General features: G+C 40.4%; 1 protein-coding gene across 1 annotated transcript in view; it reads right to left on the bottom strand.

Annotated features, from left to right (window-relative positions):
* Nucleotides 1-1,581: 1,581 nt before the first annotated feature.
* LOC136876464 (ribosome biogenesis regulatory protein homolog) overlaps nucleotides 1,582-24,527 on the bottom strand; it is a 69,266-nt gene continuing 46,320 nt past the window's right edge. Inside the window, exons 4-5 of the mRNA XM_067150453.2 lie at nucleotides 15,233-15,486; nucleotides 1,582-1,817 (exon numbers count right to left, since the gene is read on the bottom strand). Coding sequence (XP_067006554.1) covers nucleotides 1,637-1,817; nucleotides 15,233-15,486 — 435 coding nt within the window. The 3' untranslated portion in view covers nucleotides 1,582-1,636. The remainder of the gene's footprint in view (nucleotides 1,818-15,232; nucleotides 15,487-24,527) is intronic.

The following is a 24,527-nucleotide window of genomic DNA, read 5'->3' as shown; positions in this document are numbered from 1 at the left end:
TGGAACCGGACACTGGCCTCTACTACTCCATACTACTTCTAGTCATTCAGCCGTCCTATAAAGGTGGTTTGAAAAGTCCGTGCAAAGTCCGAGAGATGGCACCACCGGCGCATATCGAGGTCATGTTTAGTTAGTAGCATCTCTTGAATGAAAGTTTCAGCCATATTGGTCTATTTCTTCGTGTTTGGCATTCGTGTGAATCAAGGAAGTCGAGTGATTTTCAAGAAATGGACAAAAAAGAATTTCATGTGGTGATTACACATTACTTTATGAAAGACAAAACGCCTCAGGAGACTAAAGAGACGCTTGATAAACTTTATGGTGGCTCTGCACCATCAATTAGAACAGTCTATAAGTGGTTTCAAAATTTTCGAACTGGCCATATGGGCACAAGTGACGCTGAATGTTCTGGACGGCCCGTGGTGGTTATGAATCCAGAAATCATTGATCAAATCCATGAGATGGTGATGGATGACAGAAGAGTTAAGGTACGCGAGATTACTAGTGCTGTGGGCATCTCGACTGAACGGGTACATAATATTTTGCATAAACATTTGGACATGAGAAAGGTATCCGCAAGATGGGTGCCGCAATTGCTCATGCTTGACCAAAAAGGAATCGTGTGAAGTGTTGCAAGGATGGTTTGCAGCTGTTCTAGAAGAATCCGGAGGACTTTAAGCGTTATTTCGTCACTGTGGATGACACATGGATACATTACTACACTCCTGAAACCGAACAACAATCTAAATAATGGGTTACCAAGGGGGAATCTGCACCAAAAAAGGTTAAGACCGTTCCTTCGGCCGGAAAGGTTATGGCGACTGTCTTTCGGGATTCGCAAGGGATAATCCTCATTGACTATCTGGAAAAGGGTAAAAACTATTACAGGTGCATATTATTCATCGTTATTGGACCGTTTGAAAACAGATCTGCAAGAAAAACGCCCGCGATTGGCCCACAAGTCCTTTTCCATCACGACAACGCACCAGCACACACCTCAGCAGTTGTGGTCGCAAAATTAATGGAAAGAGGATACCAACTCGTTTCACATCCCCCCCTATTCTCCAGACTTGCCTCCCTCGGACTCCTATTTGTTCCCCAATTTGAAGAAATGGCTGGCGGGAGAAAGATTTTATTCGAACGAGGAGGTGATTGCAAACACTAACGGATATTTTGCAGACTTGGACAAATCCCATTATTCGGAAGGGATCAACAAAGTAGAACATTGTTGGATGAAATGTATAAGCCTAAAAGGAGACTATGTCGAAAAATAAAAAAGGTTTACCCCAAACACGTAAGTAGTTTTTATTTTGCACGGACTTTTCAAACGCCCCTCGTATTCTCTGTACATGACTTTGCTGCGACACAGAATTTTCATGATTCTTTTCCATTATTCGGTATATTACCATTAATAATTATTTGGTTGATAAGAATAAACTAATTATAGAAAGCATAGTAACAATAGACATTGGTGTGAGTAGCAAAGGTCAATATTTTTAGGTTAGACTATAATATGCGGGTTGCATAAAACCGAGTGAACAGGGGCAGCTGTACCATGCAGTATATAAGAAAGAACGCCTGTGAAATAATCAAACATTTAACCAGATTTATTATGTACAAATTGTAGTACAAAATATTATCTTCTCTTGCGACCACCAGCCTGACTCCGTTTACCCTTTCCGCCTTTAGGCTTTGCACCAGTCCTAATGGTTGTGCCCTTGCCTTTGCCTTTGCCCTTCTTATTAGGGCCACTACGTTTCTTCTTGCCACCACTTCTACTGCGCTGATGTGACTGTTGTTCCTTCTCAGCTGACCTCCTGTAGAAAAATAAATATATAAATTTTTTTTAAAGTCAAAATTATACACAAATTAATCTTGTTACAGAATGCTATTAAAAGCTAAAATGTGAGATTCATATAAGAAGTTAACCAGCTGTTAAATCATTTGAGCAACTCGATATTTCATTATTAGAGGTGTATATCTGAAAGTGTAACTAGTTCTACAGTGCTATTCGCCTAAGTTTTCTTGGGTACTGTGCTCTCTAAGCCTCACTTAAAGGTTTCAGTCAACATTGTACGCAGAGCTAGTGACACTGAAATGTGGAATGTGCTTCGAGTGCCCTGACATCTCCCGGTTTTATAACAAAGGTTTTCAGTTTTCAGTCTTGTCATGTTTGTCATGCTTGTTGAATTTGTAACATATTTGAAATTAAATTTAATATGATAGGGTTGGCAGTAGAGAGAGATGTCTGGGTTAGAGAGTGTGTGGTTGGGTGTTGAAAAAAAAAATGTGAATGGCTGACATAGAGAAGTGCTTGTTTTTTCTTCTGAATAAATAGTAAAAATATATGATTTTAGCGGGGTGTTTTCTGATTTTTAATTGGTGAACCTAACATTTACCGGCGACCGTGACAGGATATCATTAATAAACGAAGACCCCCGTGAAAAAAAAAGATGGAAAACCTCACGAAAGCAAGGACCGTAAAGCGGCGGATATTTACACGAGTATACAACGAGGTTATGTCATCGTTACAAGACGGTGAACCAGACACAGAAGAAATTCAGGTACAACTAGAATCCTTCAAGAAAGGTATGATACTATCGCTAATTTAGATGGCTTGGTATTTCAACAGATGATAGATGATAATTGTGAGGTTGATCAAATAGCAGATGAGGAAGAATCAACTGATGAATATAGACGTAAATTCTTGAGCTGTAGGGCTAAAGCAACAAGATTTTTGAATACCACTGTGCCGGCTTCCTCTACCCAAAGTGTAGTAAATGAAAATATAGCTGAAAGTAAGAAATACAGGCTTCCAAAAATAGAATTGAAGAAGTTTTCTGGGGAAATAATTGACTGGTTATATTTTTGGAGTCAGTTCCGTAAAATACACAAATATGAGGACATGGGGGAGGAAGATAAATTCCAGTACCTCATTCAAGCTATGATAGAAGGTTCTAGAGCGTACGAGTTAGTCACAAGTTTCCCCCTGACTGCCGACAATTATCATAAAGCGATAGACAGTCTTCAAGCTTGATTTGGTAGGGAGGACTTACAGGTAGAAGTTTACGTTCGTGAACTACTGAAGCTAGTTTTAACCAATGCAGTAAATTCTACAGAAAAACCAACACTTAGTAGCTTATATGATAAATTAGAATCACATCTCAGGTCTCTGGAAAGTTTAGGAGTTACTACAGGAAAGTGTACTGCAATGCTTTACCCCTGAATTGAATCATCCTTGCCAGAAGACTTACTAAAGACCTGGCAAAGGAATACTTCTTTCAGATGTGATTCTGTCTCCAAAGATCGTTTGAAACAGCTCATGGCTTTTCTCCAAAGTGAAGTTGTTAGTGAGGAAAGAATTTCATTAGCAATGAAAGGGTTCAACATTAATACATCCCAAGGGCTCAAGATTAAGGGAGGCAAAAAACCAAGGGAAGCTGCTGAACCAAATGTCCCCACCGCTTCTGCCTTGTTATCTACTGATATTTCTAAAAGACAGGAGTGTATATTTTGTCTTAAACCTCATTCAAGTTCAGAATGCATTAAAGCTCAACAAATGACTGTGGAAGAAAGAAGGAAAATCTTGAGTAACAAGCACTGTTGTTTTAATTGTTTAAAGAGAGGTCATCAAAGTAAAGCTTGTAAATCCATTATTAGATGTATTGTTCGTGGTGGGAAGCATGTGGTACTAATGTGTTATAAACTTGGTAACAAAGACAAAGAAAGTGTTTCAAAAAATAATTTTGAGGGAGAAAGAAAGTCGATTAGTGAGGATGCCACTCGTGTAGGTAAGACTATGGCTAACGTCTCTTTTTCTCCTGAGGTATATTTGCAAACTCTGACAGTTGTTGTTATGGGTAAGGGTACACAAAAAACAGTGCGAGCGATCATTGATACTGGGTCTACTAAGTCTTACATTGTGCGTGGCCTAGCTGAACAAATGGGGTACCAGTCAGTCGGAAAGGAAACTCTAATACACTCTTTGTTTGGTGGAGTACGTTCCCAAGAGGTAAAGCATGATTGTTGTAGTGTTGGCTACTGAATGCATGATTCGAAGCAGTGTATCGATTCATTCGAGTGTCCGAGTGAATCGATTCACAGGAACGGCGAGCTCACGGCACACGATTCAGCTTACTCCCAGCGGACAGTGCTGAGTGGCGCACTCACTGGACATTGACGAGGAGCCGAGCTTCCGCTGCAGCGAGACAGTGAATCATGGCACATCGAAAGAATCGTGAACGAGCGCGGCTCAGCGAGACACGATACACACGGCTCCTTATCGGCTCACTGGACACGCGGAGAGCCGAGCTTCCGCTGCAGCGAGACATACAGTGAGCCATGGCACACGGAAAGAATCGTGAACGAGCCGGCTCAGTGAGACACAAGATACGCACGGCTCCTTATCGGCTCACTGCAGCGAGATACAGTGAGCCATACTACACTGAAAGAATCGTATGCTATAATGGACTCTCGAGCTCAGCTCATTTGAAAATAATACCCATTTGCATTCACTGTCCTCTTCTTACAGGGAGGTTTAAATAATAGATGGATTTATTTGCAGTGTTAAAAAGGTAGTCAAAACATAATTCTGAAGTAACTAGTACGTAGGTAGGTTAGTTTATTAGTTTAATGAATCTTAGTATTATGAGTTAATTAACCACCGCTCTTTAAGTGCTAAAGTCTCGTGCGTCGGACGGTCCCGAAAACGGCAAATATATGTGTTAAAAGTGATAAAAGACTAGCTTACATACTTAGGAAGTGCCTGTTGACAACAGAGAAGAAAAGTGACGGAAGAAAAACAACCGAAAATCCCGTAAGTATGCGAAAATCGAGAAGATCAATACTCGTAAAACTGGCGAAATTCTAACCTCAAACATGTAAGTTGCACGCTGGAGCTACATGCCGGTGTGTTGAACAGCGAAACCACTAGATCGCAACGCTGCCAACGCAGGCTGCAGAGAAGACAAATTTCCATCTCTTGTTACAAGTGCGACAAGACTTTCTAGCGCAACACACACGGGAATCTCCCATCTCATGTAACAGATGCAGTTAGACAACCCAGAACGCATAGAGAGGAAACTCTCTCCACCGGCCACAAGTGCAACAAGACGTTCTACCATCGCACAGGGGTGAAGTATTAACTTCTTGCAACAAATGCGACTAGACATTTAGCAGCACACAGAAGAGATACTCCCATCTCATGCTACAAATGCGACAACGTGCAGAAGTCATGGCGGAAGAAATGGAAGTGCAAGCAAAAAGCGCTCTACAAAAACTAAGAAATATAGCTGAAACGGGAGGATATATGAAGAAGGACACCAAAGACAACATTCTGAACGCAGTGAGTACTCTAACAGAATATATCAAAGCAATAGAGGAAAATGTGAAGCCAGGAAATCGCGTGGATATTTTCGAAGCAAATACAACAGTAGAGGTTAGAAAACATCACATTGACTTGGAAGAAGAAGAAGGGGACGAAAACAGCAGCGCGAGACAGGTGGCACCATCTATAGACGCAACAACAGAAACACGAGGGGAAGACAACCAGGCAAAGGCGCCAACAACTGGAGAGAGCAGCAATCCGGATGGTAAAGATATAGAGGGCATAGATCGTTCCCAGAAAACATTCGGGGAAACAAATAACATGAGGACATCTCTCGGCCGCATAAATAAAGGTGCAACTGGGAGTCAGAATAGCACACCATCTGCCGATGACGAGGAAAACCACCAAGGAAGAATACAACACGCAGCAAATCCTACATTTCCAATAACACAAGGCAAGAAACGCAATAACGCTATAGTCAAGCAGACGACAATAAATGTCGAGACAGTAAATGAGAAATTAGAAAGCATAATGGAATTCCTGGAAAACAAGCTAGATCAAATAATTGAGCAAAAAGTTAACCAAAGTCTAAAAAGCAAAATTGCAACAGAAATAAACCACACGGTCAGGACAGCACAAAATGCATTCGATGAAACAAGCACTAGTACACGCGAAGAGAAGAATCAAAAACGCCAGAGAGAGACAATAAGGGAAACGAGAAACAAATGGAATAACATATCGCCCTTAACCAATCAAAGACAAAATGATGACGGTGAACTAGAAGCGGCAGAAAAAATGGCATGGCTGCACGTAGGTCGGCTTAAACAGAGCACCACGCCAACAAATATAAGAAAATTCTTGGAAAGGAATGGCATCATAGGACACACAGAATGTGAAGAACTTCATACACTGGGAGACAGAAAAGCTTTTAAGGTCGGTTTCCCATATATCTATTTGGAAGATGCACAGAGCGCGGATTTCTGGCCACCGGGAATAAAAGTCAGAAGATTTCGCTTTCGGAGATATGATAGGAGACCAGAGGAAGAACGAGGGGTGGAACTCCAGTAAACATCTCACCCAATTGCCAAAGAAGAAGGGACCTTGGTCGAGCACGGAAATAAGTGTATTATTATGGAATGTAGAGGGAATAAGAAACGCAATACCCCACATATCACAGAAGACAATAGATGACACAGATGTTATAATACAGACAGAGACATTCCTCACGGAACCAATGGACTTGCAAGGTTACTATGGTATACACACGCTAGCGACCCCGACGGAAGGAAGACCAGCAGGGGGAGTCACAATCTTCATAAAAGGGAAACTGGGAGATATCAAGCGAATCATCAAGGAGGAAAACATGGTCACAATAATCACATCAGAAATTACGATAATAGGAATTTATATTCAGCCAAATACACCTATAGAAAACATAATGGATAAAATATCTATAGCCATAGAACAAACGAAAGCAGAAAGGAACGTTATAATTGCCGGAGATTTTAACTGCAGGATAGACAAAGAAAATACCAAAACTCGCATCCTTCTTGAGACACTGGAAGAAGAAGGCTTCAAAATAGCGAACAAAAAAGAAACACCAACCTACTTTGCACATAACGGTCATAGTGCCATCGACCTACTATTTTTTAGAGGAGTACAACTACAATTGTGTAAACAAGAAGGCCTATGGAACTCATCGGCAGCACCAATAAGGAAACACATACCTATAATGACACGCCTACGCATGGAAATCCAACAAAAGAGGAAGGAAGCAAAAAGACCAAGTATATATACTAGAAACATCCAGCGGGAAACAGTAGAAGAAAGCGAGGAAAACATCGGGAAAGCTAGAAACCTAATAGAAGAAGAAAGACTAGAAGAAGCCCTAGAAACAGCCACCAAAGTAATAACGAAAGCTATTATAGTAAAGGAAAGAAGACACGCACAAGCTTGGTTTGACCAAGAGTGTTACAAGGAAAGAAAAGCAACTCTAAAGGCCCTGAATGCAGCAAAATTATACAGACGCCCAGAAGACTTAACAGCATATGCAGAGAAAAGGGAAAAATATAAAGAACTAATAAAAAAGAAAAAAGAAGAATATACAGAGAAACAAGGAAGGAAACAAGCCGAGGAAGCAAAATCAGACCCATACATAGCGCTGAAAAAGAAGACGTCAATTGCAACAGGAGAAATTCATATGGAGAAGTGGGAACATCATTTCTCGAACATACTGAATAAGGAAGGGCTGAAGCAAGCATATGACATAGAAACAGCAGAACCCGCGCATGCTGTGGAGCCAATAACAACGTATGAAATTAGGAAAGCAATACAAGGAGGGAGAAACAAGAAATCCGCAGGACCAGACAAAATTTACATGGAACACTTAAAAGATTCACTTGGCGAGATGGAAGAACTGTGGAAAGACCTAATGAACAAATGTATACAGACTGGGAACATACCAGAGGGATGGAACACAGCGACTCTAAAGATATTGTTCAAAGGAAAAGGGAGCAGAACATCACTAGACTCATTTAGAGGAGTAGCACTAGAAAATGCATCCTTTAAAGTTTTCACGAAGATACTAAATGAAAGATTACTGGAAGCCTTCAGTGGGTACATTCCAGAAAGTCAATTCGGTTTTATGAAAGGCAGGAGCACGGTCCAGGCAGTGAAATACCTAATAAATCAGGTAGAAGAAGCCTTAAGACACAAAGGAGGGAAATATCACGCAGTCTTTGTTGATTTCAAGAAGGCATTCGACTCAATCGACAGGCGAAAGCTAATCGAGAAAATGAAATTGACAATCGGCGAGAGAGACCCACTAGTGAGAATAGTTGAAGCATGTCTACGGAGGAACATAATCCGAATAAACAACAACGTAGAAATTTCTGAAGACATAATACAGACGAACGGAGTTATGCAAGGGGATCCCATGAGTCCCACACTTTTCAACATTTATACAGCAGATGTGAACCGCATAGTAGAGGAAGGATCAAAAGCAGAGCTGATCCTATACGCAGATGACATGCTGATCGGAGCGAAAGAAAAGGAGGATGTGCAAAGGGCAGTCCGCAGACTAGAGACCTGGGTGGAGGAAAACAGCCTACAGATAAATGAAGAAAAGACAGTACAAATGACCTTCAGAAAAGGTGGGAAATCAACGCCCAAAGACAACATAACATTACACCAAAAGCCATTACAAAAGGTACGAAATTACAAATATTTGGGAATAACACTACAGACAACGGCGGCGTCCTTTGGTATACATATTCAAGAAAGAACGGCAGCAGCAATCAGAGCCTCATACAGCATCCAAAACATTTCAAACCTTTCAATCAGCACGGCGATGAGACTTTTCAAGACGACAGTAGCGCCAGTGATAACATATGGAATTGAGATCGTGTGGGAAAAGCTGAAGATCGGAGACCTGATGAGAATAGAAAGAATAAAAGCAATGTTCATGAAGAGGATTACCCGAGTCGGAAAGACAGCGCCATCCCGGATGGTATACGAAATGCTGCGGGAGACGTATTTCACAGAAGACATACGATCACAGTTCTACCTACAATCAACGGAAGCAAGCAGGGCACTAGTAAACATCAGGGAAAGGAAGAAAAGTGAAATCGACCTCGACTTCTACGCCTCACCAGCGATGACGGACGATAGATGGACTAGAGAGTGCAACACACAGCGCCACGTGATAACACGACTCTCCATACATGGGTTTCACCACAAGGTATGCGTAAACCAGAAGTTCCATGAGCCAGACGAAGATTGTAAGTGCATTTTGTGTGGACAGAAGTGTAGAAGATATCACATCATAACATGCACGAAAAGAACCAGGACAATTACAGACTATAGCAAAGACTAAAATGTGAAATTTATTTAATGCTCAAACTTGAGTGTACATTTCTCTATTAATTAATTAAAAAAAAAACTTAATTGACATTTGACAATTTTTTTTTTTTTTTTTTTGCTACTTGCTTTACGTCACACCGACACAGATAGGTCTTATGGCGACGATGGGACAGGAAAGGGCTAGGAGTGGGAAGGAAGCGGCTGTGGCCTTAATTCATTTGACAATTAAACTCGACTCTAGCCTGCCCTATGACTGAGTCGTGCTCATGACTACTCAAAAGTACCTGTTTTATATTGGAAAGAACAGCTCAGTATTTTCTCAGTTCATATGTCACATCGTTGCACAAGACTTCAATCATATGTGGACAGACGCAATAACAGTACGTTGAATGAGAAAACCAGCGGGCTACTGTACATCTCGGGTAGCCTATACAAAATGACGATTTAAAAAATCCTCAGCTGATAGAAAAATACATATTTTCAAAAATGACTGAGCGAGTTGTCGTGCGGTTAATATTGCGTGGCTATGCGCTTGCATTCGGGGGATGGTGGGTTCGAATCCCACCGTCGGCAGCCGTTAAGATGGTTTTCCGTAGTTTCCCCATTTTCACACCAGGAAATGCTGGGACTGTACCTTAATTCAGGCCATGGCTGCTACCTTCCTAATCCTAACCTTTCCCACCCTGCGTCGCCGGAAACCTTCGATGTATTAGAGTAACTAGCATTTTTTCTAAGAAAAGAATTCATAGTATGAAGACCAGATGGCAGCTGCGAGCACTGAATGCTGTAGCTGCTGTCTTACCAGCACATACTACACAGATGCAGTAGGAGCGGTGACCAATGAGCCGTGAATCGGATCACTGTATCGATTCAGTAACGTGAACGGAATCAAATGAATGGATTCAATAAAATGAATCGAAAGTCCCATCACTAGATTGTTACAACATAAGTTTAAGAAGATTAGAGGGAAACTATTCCAAGGAACTGCAAGTTTTGAGCCAAGAAATAATTTGTGAAGATGTCCCATATGTTAGGCATGGTACTTGGAGTGATGAGATAAAGGATCTGAAGATTTGTTTAACAGACGTACAAGACCGAGGACCCATACATATTCTACTGGGGGCAGATGTCGCAGGTGAATTGCTTACTGGGAGGACACATCAACTAAAGTGTGGTCTAGTTCTAGTTGAGACTGTTCTAGGGTGGACACTAATGGGAAGAATTATTAATAAACCTAGAAGGGATGCAGCGTCACTGTTGGAGACATCATTGTTTTCAAAACAAACAAAAATTTGTGATCTCTGGGACTTAGAAATTCTTGGAATTACTGATCCTGCAGTAAAGGAATCTACGATCGAGAAGAATGAACGAGTTAGGAAGAATTTCCTTGAGACTGTGAGGCTGAATGAAGACAACAGATATGAAGTGTATCTACCTTGGAGCGAGCAACATCCACCTCTTCTGGACAATAGCGAAATAGCTCAGCGCAGATTGAAGACAGTCACAATGAAACTACAAGCTGAGCAACATTATCGAGGATACGATGGCGTCTTACGAGATTGGATGGAGCAAGGAATTATTGCAATGGTATCCGAAGAAGAGCTGGCGAATGGCGGACACTATTTACCACATCGACCTATCTTGAAAGAGAACAGCACCACCAAGATAAGACCTGTATTTGACGCCTCTGCGAAACAGAGGAACGCTCCTTCTCTAAATGATTGTATTGAAAAAGGACCTAACCTTATAGAGTTGATTCCTAGTTCATTACTGAAGTTCAGAGAAAATGATATTGGAGTCATCCCAGACATAGAAAAGGCATTTCTCCAAATAAGCGTCCATCCTAGAGACCGTGACTTTCTAAGATTTTTTTGGTGGGATAAGGAATGTACAGAAAAGATGAAAATGTTTCGTCATAATAGAGTTGTTTTTGGTCTTGCATGTTCTCCTTTCTTACTGTCGGCAACAATAGAATTCCATTTGAACGAGATGAAGAGAGAAGCAGTTGATAACAATCCCTATTTGGTTCCGACAATAGAAAGGCTGAGAGAATGTTTCTATGTAGATAATTGTACTACAAGTGTTAACAATGAAACTGAGCTCAATTCATTCATGAAAGAGGCAAAAATAATTATGGAGAAGGCATCTTTCAACCTGCGAGGGTGGGAGTATTCTCACAACAAAACAACTGAAAACCTGTCACAAGTGTTGGGACTAGTTTGGAATAAAGAAAACGATACTATTGAGTTGAATCTGGCACATGTCATTGATATCATACCTGATGTAATAACAAAGAGGACAATACTAAGAGCTGCTCATAGAGTATTTGATCCTATTGGTTTTTCATGTCCTGTATCTCTCTGCCCTAAATTAATTCTGCAGGAACTTTGGGCTTCTGAGCTGGACTGGGACACTGAGGTAAATGAATTGACAAAGAAAAGGTTTCTGAAATGGTTGGCAGAATTACCTCTCCTGGCTGAGATTAAGATTCACAGATGTCTGATTGGAAGGCTGCAATCGGTTGAAGACATATCTATACATATATTCTGCGATGCTAGTCAAACCGCATATGCAGCAGTTATATTCTTGCGAGTACAGAGGATTGATAACATGGATCTACGTCTTGTACAAGCAAAGGCACGAGTGGCACCCAAGAAGATCACCATACCACGTCTGGAATTATTAGCAGCTACTATAGGTGTTAGACTTGCCACATCAGTGTTACCATCATTAAGGTCAAAAGAAATTATTGTTTATTATTGGAGTGACTCATCGACAGTGTTATCTTGGATAAAATTAGACGAACCTTGGGGAACTTTCGTATGGAATAGAGTTCAAGAAATCCGAAGATTATCCAGAACTGAACAGTGGCGACATGTTCCTGGAACCATGAATCCAGCTGACCTGGCATCAAGAGGATGTGATCCAAAGCATTTACTGGAACAGAGATGGTGGGAGGGTCCGAAATGGCTGAAACAATCCCCTACTCAATGGCCCTGCTCCGAAGTTACAAGAAACGATGAAGAAGTGTTCGAAGAAAAAAGAAGAAAAGTCAACACTATGACCGCAATAGTAAGTCAAATACGCAAGAGTGGCACCTCGACTATTTCTCGAGTTTTCGGAAAACAGTTCGCATGCTGGGGTGGATCTTGAGATTTCTGCACAATTGTCGACAGCAAAAATTAACTAGGATATACGCAGAACTATCAGTTGAGGAGACGACCAGAGCGGAGAAAATTGTGATGAAGTTCATACAAAAAGAGTGTTTTGTAGATGTAAAGGACGAGAGATTTAGCACACACTGTGTTTTCACTGATGACGAGGGAGTGATGAGACTGAAATAGATAATAGCACGTCGGGATGATTACGCTTTTCGCTGTCCTATTATCCTTCCTGCAAAACATGCTTCAGTTCGTGCTCTCATTAGGGAAAAACACAAAGAGTTATGTCATGCTGGTACACAGATTCTGCTCAGCAGGCTCTGACAGAAATACTGGATCCTCGATGGAAGAAGAACTGTGAAGAGTGCAATCACATCATGTGTTGTCTGCCAAAGATACCATGGAAAACATCTTGAAGCGGAACGGGCTCATCTACCTGTTGACAGAGTGAGAGAGGCTCCGGTTTTTGAGATATCAAGGGTAGACTTTGCAGGACCTTTGATTTTGAGAGGAGGAGAGAAAGCCTAGGTCTGTTTGTTCACGTGTGCTGTTTTTCGTGCGGTCCATATGAGCTTGTGACATCTTTGGCTACCTCAACATTCCTAGAAGCTTTTCGACGCTTTGTATCCAGACGTGGAAGGCCAGTGATAGTCTACAGTGATAATGGGACAAATTTTCATGGCGTCTGTAATGCCTTGGAGACGATTCAGTGGGATAAAATTGTTGAATATAGTTCTGCAAATGAAATTGAATGGAAATTTAATCCTCGCGCTGCACCATGGTGGGGAGGTTGGTGGGAGAGGTTTATTGGTGTTCTCAAACAAATGCTCAGGAAAGTTCTGGGAAATTCGTGCTTGTCGTACCAAGAAATGATGACAGTCTTGTGTGACATCGAAGCTGTGATGAATTCTCGGCCGCTTACCTACCTGTCCAATGATGGGAGTGACCTGATGGCAATAACCCCTGCAATGTTTCTGCAAGAGGTCAAGGAGGTTGGAATGCCCGATATCGACATGATAGAAAATGTAAGATTCGACAAAAGATACAGATATAGACAGAAAATAAAAGAAACTTTAAGGTTGAGATTTAGGAATGAGTATCTTGGACAACTAATTCAGAAGAACCACCCTACAAAAAGTCAGTACAAACCCTTCGTGGATGAAGTAGTACTAGTAGACAATGACAACCCCAAGAGACTGAATTGGCCGTTGGCAAGAGTGATGGAAGTTATCCCTGGCAAAGGTGGTGTTATGAGACTTGTTCATCTGAAGACTGAAAGAGGGGTGCTTGTGAGACCGGTGCAGAAGGTATACCCACTCGAAGTGACATCTGCAGAAGACCACGTCTTCAGACAATTTAAGCTGTGTGAAAAGAAAGAAAGTGACCGAAGGACAATTAAATCATCAACCGATAGCTCCAAACTGAAAACTAGTAGTGGGAGACTGGTGATTAAACCCAAAAGATTTGAGGATTGAGTGATATTTTTTCACAAGTGTTCATTTATTCTATGTGATATTTATCTCAAGTGTTTGTTGTTTTTTTTTTCGTTCCAAAAGAGACAAGAAAGGGGAGAGGTGATCTTGCTGTTTTGATATGTGTATAGTAAATTCAGTTTTGTATTGTAATGTGGATAAATGATGTGTTGAGTTGTTCCCACAACTCAAGGTGGGAGGATGTTGACTTTGTAACATATTTGAAATTAAATTTAATATGATAGGGTTGGCAGTAGAGAGAGATGTCTGGGTTAGAGAGTGTGTGTGTGTGTGGGTGTTGAAAAAAAAATGTGAATGGCTGACATAGAGAAGTGCTTGTTTTTCCTTCTGAATAAATAGTAAAAATATATGATTTCAGTGGGGTGTTTTCTGATTTTTAATTGGTGAACCTAACAATGCTAGTGCGTTGTGTTCTGGTGATAACTGCTGGTTTTCAGTGGTTGAATGTATGGATGCAAGATATTATCAATGACTTACAAAATTTGTGTCAACACCTTAGATATTCAGTAAGAGGTACAAGAAGCCTGGTGGTCAGATTAAAAAAAAAAAAGTTTACAACAGAATGAAGTACAAATATTTCATTTTCAGAAACACGGAATCCAATATTCATCATGTAGCACAGGTTTCCTCATAATTAATTTGCCTTGTATATGTCTAAAATTTTAATTTGTTAGTATTTTTAGGGGCTCTATATTCAACATGAGAAATAAAACATTTTAATTCATAATTACAATACCCTGTGTATGTTTTCGTCACATTACTGCAAATGTTTCAAGAGACCGCAAGGTGCATGCAGGACTGATCCAAACATCTACAGCAATGCACTTCTTTACTTATGGCTCCATTTATTTTCATTTCTCTTTCTCTCCATTTATATATTTATAAAGTATACCTGTTTGTATGAAGGAAGTATTGTTTCGAATGAGCTTCACTTATTGCTTTAGCCACTTGTTCAACTCTTTTGGTTGGCAGAACTGTGGAAATGACTGCCAAAGAGGCACTATTCTTCCTAGATTGTCCCCATTTCCCCATAGAGCCTATGCTCAACAAACCTCACACATACAATATTGTGCTCTACTGCTTTACCCCCCGAGCAAACCTAACTTACAATTCCTAGTCCAAGCTCTTCATCATTCTATGAACCTTTCCATATCAGTTAGGGTTTAAATATTCAATCACTTGGGGAAAAAATCCGAGGAAAGGAGGGATAGTAGGAGAAGGAATATACAGGATTTTGTAATCCGGTCATTGGTTTATTGTTAAAATGTTTTGATTGATATGGTAAATGTTATGTGTGTTGAACACTAGTACAATAGATAAACTGAGGAATGTATAAATTATAAAATAAAGCTCTCATAGATCCTACAAGTAGCTGGAAAGAGAATACTTACGCCTGTTGTTCCTGATATATCTGCTTGTTGACTGCCTTCTCTACATCTATTTTTGGTTTCTTTTTTAAGATACCATCCAATATATCCAAATGAGATTTCTTTTCTTTTTCTGGTGCTAGCATTGGACGCTTCCTCTTCTTAGAATTCGGAAGAAGTGCTCCAATCTTCTTTGCTGGCTTTTCTTTGGGAAGCTGAGCTTGAAACTTTCCTAATGAAGCTGTGGATGCCTTTGAGACAGTAACAGCAGCACCTAACTAATGAAGAAGGGAAAAAAAAAGCCCATCAAAATTAACAATGTAAACAACATACTGTAGGAAGATACCACATACTTTATATTACATACTGGTACACCCCAGTGAACAAGAAGAATTTCAATGAGAGGTGAGCGACTCCTCAACTTTAGGAAGCAACACCATCTTTCAACAAGGTACAAGATGGAAGAAATTTCCAAAAAATATTCAAGAAAAAACTTCACAGTTTACATTTATCAGAAATAAAATGTCCAACCCTAGAACAGACAATGTTAAATCTTGTGGTGGCACCCATATTTGGCAGCTTATACCTGTCTAAATAAAAAAGATACAAAATAAATCTATGAAGTTTCATATATCTATGTAAAACGTATACACTGAGAATTGTCATGACACAAAATTGCATAAATGTTTTGACTTAAAAAATGTACAGTCTGTTCAAAAACTGTAAGTTCTAAATTCAAAACAAAACTTTCGATCATATATAAGACTGGAACATGTCACAAATAAACTGAGATATGGTGTGGATTACTGTACTCCCGTTCTAGTTCGTGAACCACGGACAACACCTGAGGTGGCCTAGTAGGTGGTCCTCAGAGTCGGGATACTAGCTGCAACGGAATGGGAGTGGGTATCTCAGACATATTCTGAATCATGACCCTCCTTGTGCTCAGTCGGCTAGGATTATACACAGTCCACCGGTGGTCTCTAACCTGTTAGAGGAGAGATCCTAACTTGGACTATGTGGGGAGGGAGTAATAATTTATTGAACTCCAGAATATGATTTGGTACATGCATATTACAATGTTAAACATTTACAATTACACTTATTCACTATTTCAATCCATTTCCAGATTGTATTTTGTTTTTCTTTTCAGATTATTTATTTATTTATTTTGTCCTAGATGTTAACCTCGTTATATAGTCTAGGACAAACATGTATCTTACCCTCCCTAAGTTGTATAAGTGCTTAAATTGTCTACCTTTTGACTGCAATGAATAGCTGAAAGAATGACCGAGTGCCTATATTTAATTCACATGCAGTTTAATAGTTAACTTGAGAAAAAATGAACAGCAACTCTACAATACAACACTTTATCTTTTGCTACATTTAAGCCATTAGGTGGGGAGGTCATACATGAGAAATTCCTACAAAGTGGGGAATCATTTTCAGTAAAATATTTCTTTAAAAAAGAAATAGTTTTCACCAACCTACACCTGCTTAAATATTGTATTATGTTAAACTTAGCATAAAATTATACGTGCAGTGTACATTGTTATTTACAATTTAAAATATTTTTCAATTCATCCAGTGTTGGTGCAAAAATTGCATATGTGCCATTTCATATTTACTCAGATTTGGAGTATTAATTTTTGCTTATATTTGTTATGGAGTTATCCGTGGAATGCGGAGGTGAAAGAAGGTGCGGGCTGGAATGGGTCTAACTACAAGTCTGAAAGATGAATTAAAAATTCAATAAAGGTTATATTTTCAACAGACAACAAGATTTAACAAATTTTCACTAGGTGAAATAACAATGAAAAATCAGGTACAATTATAACTTTACAAACGAAAGCACAAGTTAAGGGATCTTTACAAATTCTGGGCTTCGAGCCCCAAGTTTATAATTCCTGAGCCCTCAGCTCACAACCACAAATTACCAAAGGGCAGAAAACCCCTCATTACATGGAGCACTTGCTCCTACCTAGTAATGTCAAGCCTCTTCGAGGCACCTTTCAAAACACCATAAAGAGCTGACCCGCCCTCAATCTTTCAAGCCTATTAAAGGCAATACAATGCTTTACAATCATTTGCCATCGAGGTGCAACTTACAAGAATTAAACAGGGGTATCTCGTACCCAGTCTACAGGGCCTTAAAAGAAAAAGAAAAAGTTAATTAAATGGCCCAAAATACCACTATGAATGGAGGCGTAGCTTGCGCTCCTACATGAAACCTTATAAAACCTAAGGGGCACTAGGCCGATGACACAGGGGCTATTCCCAAACTAGGGAGGTGACTCGTATAAGAAAATTTTAATACATTAAGAGTAGAAAATCGGTTATGAAAATGTAGTCACCTAAACTCAAAATGAAGGGGAGCTCGAGAGGGTAAAGCACTCTCTATCCCCGATTTACAGTTAAAGTAATAAGGAACTTTTACATAAACCGGCACTAAGTTACATTTTTAGAAAGGTAGGTTACATTGAAACGGTTTCGGACCTTCCCCGAGGGCTAAACTGCTGAGCTAGCAAGAAATAAAGATGGTAAAAGGCCATTACCTTGTAGAAGAGCTGCTGGCGGATGAAAGAGGCGCTTCCCGCCTCCTGCTATACTTCCATACACTAAGCTAGATGTTGTACGAGTGGCGGAGAGCCAGGAAAATCAGCAGTTTTTATACTCTCGGGGAAGATTCGAGACCTTTCATGAATGATTAAGACACACCCACAGTCGTTTATTGGGTAGCTTACAGTTACACATCAACATTGGGGAAGAAAGACGCCATTGGCTGAAAATTAATGACAGAAATTTACGATGGGCTAATTTCAAAACTGGCGGAAAGAAAGATTAATACTGCCAACCCACAAATGAAAGAACAACATTTAGTAAAGAACAAACTTATGAATACAAAATATCTTCAAGAAAAGTTCCTTCACTTCGCACCAGGGCGCATGATCATAGTTTTTGGTAGAGACATCTGTGAGAGAATGTCCACACTTCTTGATAATTAGTAAACAAAAACAATTCAAAATTAACACAGTAACATCTTTTGATAAACAGTTGAATTAATTTTGTTTTAAAGTTCAGAGTTTCAGCTGTAGAGGAGTACTTTAAGGCGGAAAATTCAAATGTGCGGCGTATAGATGTACCAACCGGTACAATATTAATTGATCGTTGAAAGGCATAACACACAAAAATGAAAAAAATTATCAAATATTCCAAATAATAGAGGCACATTCACTCAAATATCATGTTTTCCTGAAATAAAATAGAAAAATGTACTCACCACATAGGCCTATAACTTGCCATTGTGGAGGGCAGCGAGTATCCACGAGTTTATTCATAACAATTTTGTCACCACATTATACAAAATTATACTACACTCTTCAACACTAATTATTTACACTCAATAGCTATCACAAATGACTGGAGAAAAAATTGAAAAAGCACTTTCACGATGGTCACTGATAGTCACCGGCACACAGATCGTGCAGCGGTCACTGAGTGTACACTACGAGCTTCTCGAATTCCCCGAGCATAGAATCTGAGACACACTGGCATATTTGCAATGCTCATACTTCAGCTGTACGGTAAAGCCTGAAGCAAGGAGAGGGGCACAAAGCGACATTGCATACTACACAACAATACTGAGTGTCCCGCCGCTGGCCTTTTACTACGCAAACAACGCATCTCTTATTTGCATGCAGTCTTGATTCTGAGGCCGGATTGAAATCTGGAAAATGCCTTCCCGAGAATCGAGTTGACAAGTCAACGGGTGCGGGTCTCACTGATTGAATTGGCAAGGCTGTGTTAGGGGTAGCGGTCACATACTTCTGAAATAGTTTCTGCACAATTTGAATACGAAACTCCAGCCGAGTGAATTTACCGCTGTGTTTCTTGTATATTACGAAAGAATTGACCATTGTTATGTCCAGTAGGTGTCTAAAAATCTTGCGGTAATATTTCTTCATTCTTTTTCTCGCTGTACTCTATGGCACGTTACATTGGTCCCATAAGTCCACCCCTCCCATTGAGTCATTGTACTCAATATGACCGGCTTCTCTTTGGTTTTACCTTTCTTGTTTAGAACAGTACGCATTTCCGCGTCGTGAATGCTACTCAGCATGCACACATCTCTCTTGTCTTCCTACTTCAAGGCCATGAGTTTGTTTTTATAGGCAAAAGCCACCTCCCCTTTTTTCAACTTTTTCCCCATGACGTCCTTGGGAAGTTTTTTTTCTGTTAGATTTGACAGTACTGACAGCGTCTGTCTGGAACTCATTGAACTGATCCAAGAGTTCAGGGCTACTGTACTTATCTAGAGCTACGAGTTATCCCTTATTTAGAAGAGGTTCGGCTAGAGCAAACACAACTTTCGAGGGCTTGGTATACTGACAAACATTTACCCCACAAACCACATTTACTAGCTCAGTTTCCTTGCCCGTGTACCACAGGATATTCCACATATATCCTGTTTTAGCCTCATATAATTTGAAGGATTCCATCCCGAAACAAGCTTTCTTCTTCTTTGGAATGTACATTTTCCACCCCAAGCGACATTTCCAAAGGAGTAAACTTTCGTCAATAGATAGACGATCATCAGGCAAATAGTAAATTATAAATTTTGATACAAGAATGTCTAAAACTGGCTTCACTTTGTAGAATTTTGGGGATACTTGCCGATCGTACGCCTCATTATCGGAGAAATGTAAAATTTCAGAAGAAAGAAGAAACGTTCTTCGGACATGGTCTCGTAAAACACAGGCATAACAAACAATCTATTATGTGAAAAATAACGAGATAGCTTCGGCTTTTGAATTATACCCTGAAGAAAAAAGATCCCAAATAATAGTTTTATTTCTTCCTTGTTAGTAAGAACCCTATCCCTCTCTCTGCTTCTTTTCATTTTAGCTGTTTCTATATTAGCTTGTATTGACTGCTGAGCGTAGAGATTAGTTTGCTCTGCAATAAATTTGCACAGTTCATCATCACTGAAATGTTCAAATATTTCGTCCAGTTCTTTTTTAACACCAATATAGTTGTTCCTTTTATTGGAAATTAAAAATTTTCCAGTTAACTCATTCCTGGTTGCCAGCGTTTTGCCCCAGTGTACTAAGTTGGGCCCATCAATTGGTAAATAGCATACCTACCCAGATGCATGGCTCGTGTATACCGTAGAGGCCACTGCATAGGCTACTTGGAGCCACCGGCAGTAGTGTTGGCTACTGAATGCATGATTCGAAGCAGTGTATCGATTCATTGAAGTGTCCGAGTGAATCGATTCACAGGAAAGGCGAGCTCACGGCACACGATTCAGCTTACTCCCAGCAGACAGTGCTGAGTGGCGCACTCACTGGACGTTGACGGGGAGCCGAGCTTCCGCTGCAGCGAGACAGTGTATCATGGCACATCGAAAGAATCGTGAACGAGCGCGGCTCAGTGAGACACATGATACACACGGCTCCTTCGGCTCACTGGACACGCGGAGAGCCGAGCTTCCGCTGCAGCGAGGCATACAGTGAATCATGGCACATCGAAAGAATCGTGAACGAGCGCGGCTCAGTGAGACACATGATACACACGGCTCCTTATCGGCTCACTGGACACGCGGAGAGCCGAGCTTCCGCTGCAGCGAGACATACAGTGAGACATGCTAGACTGAAAGAATCGTATGCTATAATGGACTCTCGAGCTCAGCTCATTTGAAAAAAATACCCATTTGCATTCACTGTCCTCTTCTTACAGGGAGGTTTAAATAATAGACTGATTTATTTGCAGTGTTAAAAAGGTAGTCACAACATAATTCTGAAGTAGCTAGTAAGTAGGTAGGCTATTAGGTTATACTATTTATTAGTTTAATGAATCTTAGTATTATAACTTAGTTGACATTTGACAATTAAACTCGACTCTAGCCTGCCCTATGACTATGAGCCATGCTCATGACCACTCAAAAGTACCTGTTTTATATTGGGAAGAACGGCTCAGTATTCTCTCAGTTCATATGTCACATCGTTGCACAAGACTTCAATCATATGTGGACAGACGCAATAACAGTATGTTGAATCAGAAAACCAGCGGGCTACTGTACATCTCGAGTAGCCTATACAAAATATGACGATTTAAAAAATCCTCAGCTGATAGAAAAATACTTTAAAAAAAAGGACTGAGCGAGTTGTCGTGCGGTTAATATCGCGTGGCTATGCGTTTGCATTCGGGGGATGGTGGGTTCGAATCCCACCGTCGGCAGCCGTTAAGATGGTTTTCCGTAGTTTCCCCATTTTCACACCAGGAAATGCTGGGACTGTACCTTAATTCAGGTCATGGCTGCTACCTTCCTAATCCTAACCTTTCCCACCCTGCGTCGCCGGAAACCTTCGATGTATTAGAGTAACTAGCATTTTTTCTAAGAAAGGAGTTCATAGTATGAAGACCAGATGGCAGCTGCGAGCACTGAATGCTGTTGCTGCTGTCTTACCAGCACATACTACACAGATGCAGTAGGAGCGGTGACCAATGAGCCGTGAATCGGATCACTGTATCGATTCAGTAACGTAAACGGAATCAAATGAATCGATTCAGTAAAATGAATCGAATGTCCCATCACTAACCGGCAGTACTAATGCACTATGACAGACTTTCGTCTCATTTCCAAAAATTAATGCCTGCCTGGCCATCAGATGATATAGAGGTTGATTCCCATAGGGAACCTGAAATGTTTGTTCCCAATGAGTAAATTTATATTTACGAGTATATACTCTAGTAAATTTAGATATTATATTTATATATAAATATAAATTTACATTTATACATACTCATCCGGAACAAATATTTCAGGTTCCCTATGGGAATCAACCTCTACATCAGATCTTTTTTATTTAAAAGTTCGCCCTGAATTCCACGTTGGTATGTAGCTGGAAATCTGGCTCTCCTACATCCCCTTACATCCCAGTCACTACGCAGAATAGGAGGCAAATCCCTCTCGCTTTCTGACTCGCTACTCTCATCGGAGCTCGAATTCAGCACCTGCCCACGGCATCTAGGCAGCAGGCCTACTCAGACGGAAGCACTCAGGTTTGAAGCATCTAATAGCGGGATAGTTTCACCATTACTATCTAAACTAGAATCACTACAACTACCTTCCTCACCGAGTTCGAGAATATCCAACATCTCGTTAAAATTTGCCTCCTCTGAATCAGCCAGTCCATATATAATATCTTCCCTTTCCCACGTCGATTCCGCTATCTCAAACTTCCTTACCCTCATTCTTAATTTCCTCCAAGTCAAAGTTATTTTGCACCATACACTCCTTGATCTCCCTTAGTTCCGTTTTTACATCAGTCTTCATGTCTTGCAGTTCCTTGTTCTGGTCCATCTATAGATACTTCACAACTTCCTTCAGCTTCTTAATATCCTTCCAAGACAATTCAGGGCCCGGATTCAACTCCACACCACCGATCACCAATAAATGCTGTTAACACAAACTGTATAAAGTTACAATGACTGTTGACATTGTGAATGGATATCACTTTAATCCTACAATGCTACCTCCCCTTAGCACATCTGTATTCGGTCGACACTCCCATTCTTCTGTGTACGCACTCTTGTCACACACTCAGCACTACACGTCCGTTCACCTCGCTGGTTGGATTACAACTGATTGGGCTTATGGAAGAAAGTAGAACTAGCTGAGTCAGCGAAATGATACTTTGGGTAAGGGGAGATAACAAGGAAGAGATAGGAGACTATAAAGTGTACTGATGGCTGTTAAAAAGGGAAGGGCTGAGAGTGGGGTACGGCTGTTCATCAGGAATATTATTGCTCTCAATATAACTTCTGTTAGGCACATAAATGAGCTAATGATGTGGGTAGATTTGGCAGTTGGAGAAATTAGGATGAGTGTATTCACCATGTGAGGGTATAGATGAGGATGAAGTTGATAAGTTTTATGAAGCATTGAGAGACATCGTAGTCTGAGCCAACAGCAGGGATAAGACAGTGCTAATGGGCGATTTCAATGAGAGAGTTGGAAATCGAACTGAAGGATACAAAAGGGTATATGTAAATGTGGGGAAGATATGGAAGCTAATAGGAATGTGAAGCGTTTGCTGGACTTCTGTGCTAGTATGTGTTCAGCAGTTACGAATACATTCTTCAAGCAAAAGGCTATTCACTGCTATACATGGGAGGGTAGGGGTACCATATCCATAATGGAGCATATCTTAACCGACTTCGAATTCAGGAAATCTATTAGGAATGTACGGGTTTTCTGGGGATTTTTCGATGATACAGACCACTATCTGATTGTCGTAAACTAAGTATCTCTAGCCCTAGGACAGAGAAAGTGAAATCTGTCTGCAAACGAATAAGGATAGCAAATCTCCAGGATGAGGAAATTAGACAGAAGTACATGGATATAATTAGCGAGTTTAGAACAGAAGACAGTAAGCAGGATCAGGATATAGAACGAGAATGGGTGGCATACAGGGATGCTGTAGTAGAAACAGCAAGGGAATGCCTAGGAACAACTGTGTGTAAAGATGGGAAAAAGCTAACATCTTGGTGAAATGATGAAGTAAGAGCAGCTTGTAAACATAAAAAGAAGGCTCTTAACAAGAGCTGATGCAGACAAGGAACTGTACGTACATGAAACAGAGTGAAACAAATTGCTGTTGAATCCAGAAAGAAGTCTTCGGAAAATTTTGGTAATAAGCTGGAAAGGCTAGGTCAAGCAGTAAGGAAACCTTTCTGGACAGTAATGAAGAATCTTAGGAAGGGATGGAAAAAGGAAATTAACTGTGTTTTGGGTAATTCAGGTGAACTCATAATAGATCCCAGGGAAACACTGGAGAGGTGGAGGGAATATTTTGAATATCTTCTCAATGTAAAAGGAAATCATCATGGTGGTGTTGCAAACAGTCAAGCTCATGGGGAGGAAGAAAATGATGTTGGTGAAATTATGCTTGAGGAAGTGGAAAGGATAGTAAATAAACTCCATTGTCATAAGGCAGCAGGAATAGATGAAATTAGACCTGAAATGGTGAAGTATAGTGGGAAGGCAGGGATGAAATGGTTTCATAGAGTAATAAGATTAGCATTGGACAGTACCTTCAGATTGGACAAAACCAGTAATTCCACCTATCTATAAGCAAGGGAACGGGAAGGATTGCACTAACTATCGAGGTATCTCATTGATTAGTATACCAGGCAAGGTATTCACTGGCATCTTGGAAGGGAGGGTGCAATAAGTAATTGAGTGGAAGTTGGATGAAAACCAGTGTGGTTTCAGACCACAGAGGAGCTGACAGGATCAAATTTTCAGTATGCG

Source organism: Anabrus simplex, chromosome 6 (genome assembly GCF_040414725.1).
Source record: "Anabrus simplex isolate iqAnaSimp1 chromosome 6, ASM4041472v1, whole genome shotgun sequence".
NCBI classification, from domain to species: Eukaryota; Metazoa; Arthropoda; class Insecta; order Orthoptera; family Tettigoniidae; genus Anabrus; species Anabrus simplex.
The sequence above is the reverse complement of the archived record's forward strand: the minus strand, read 5'-3'. Positions and strand labels throughout refer to the sequence as shown.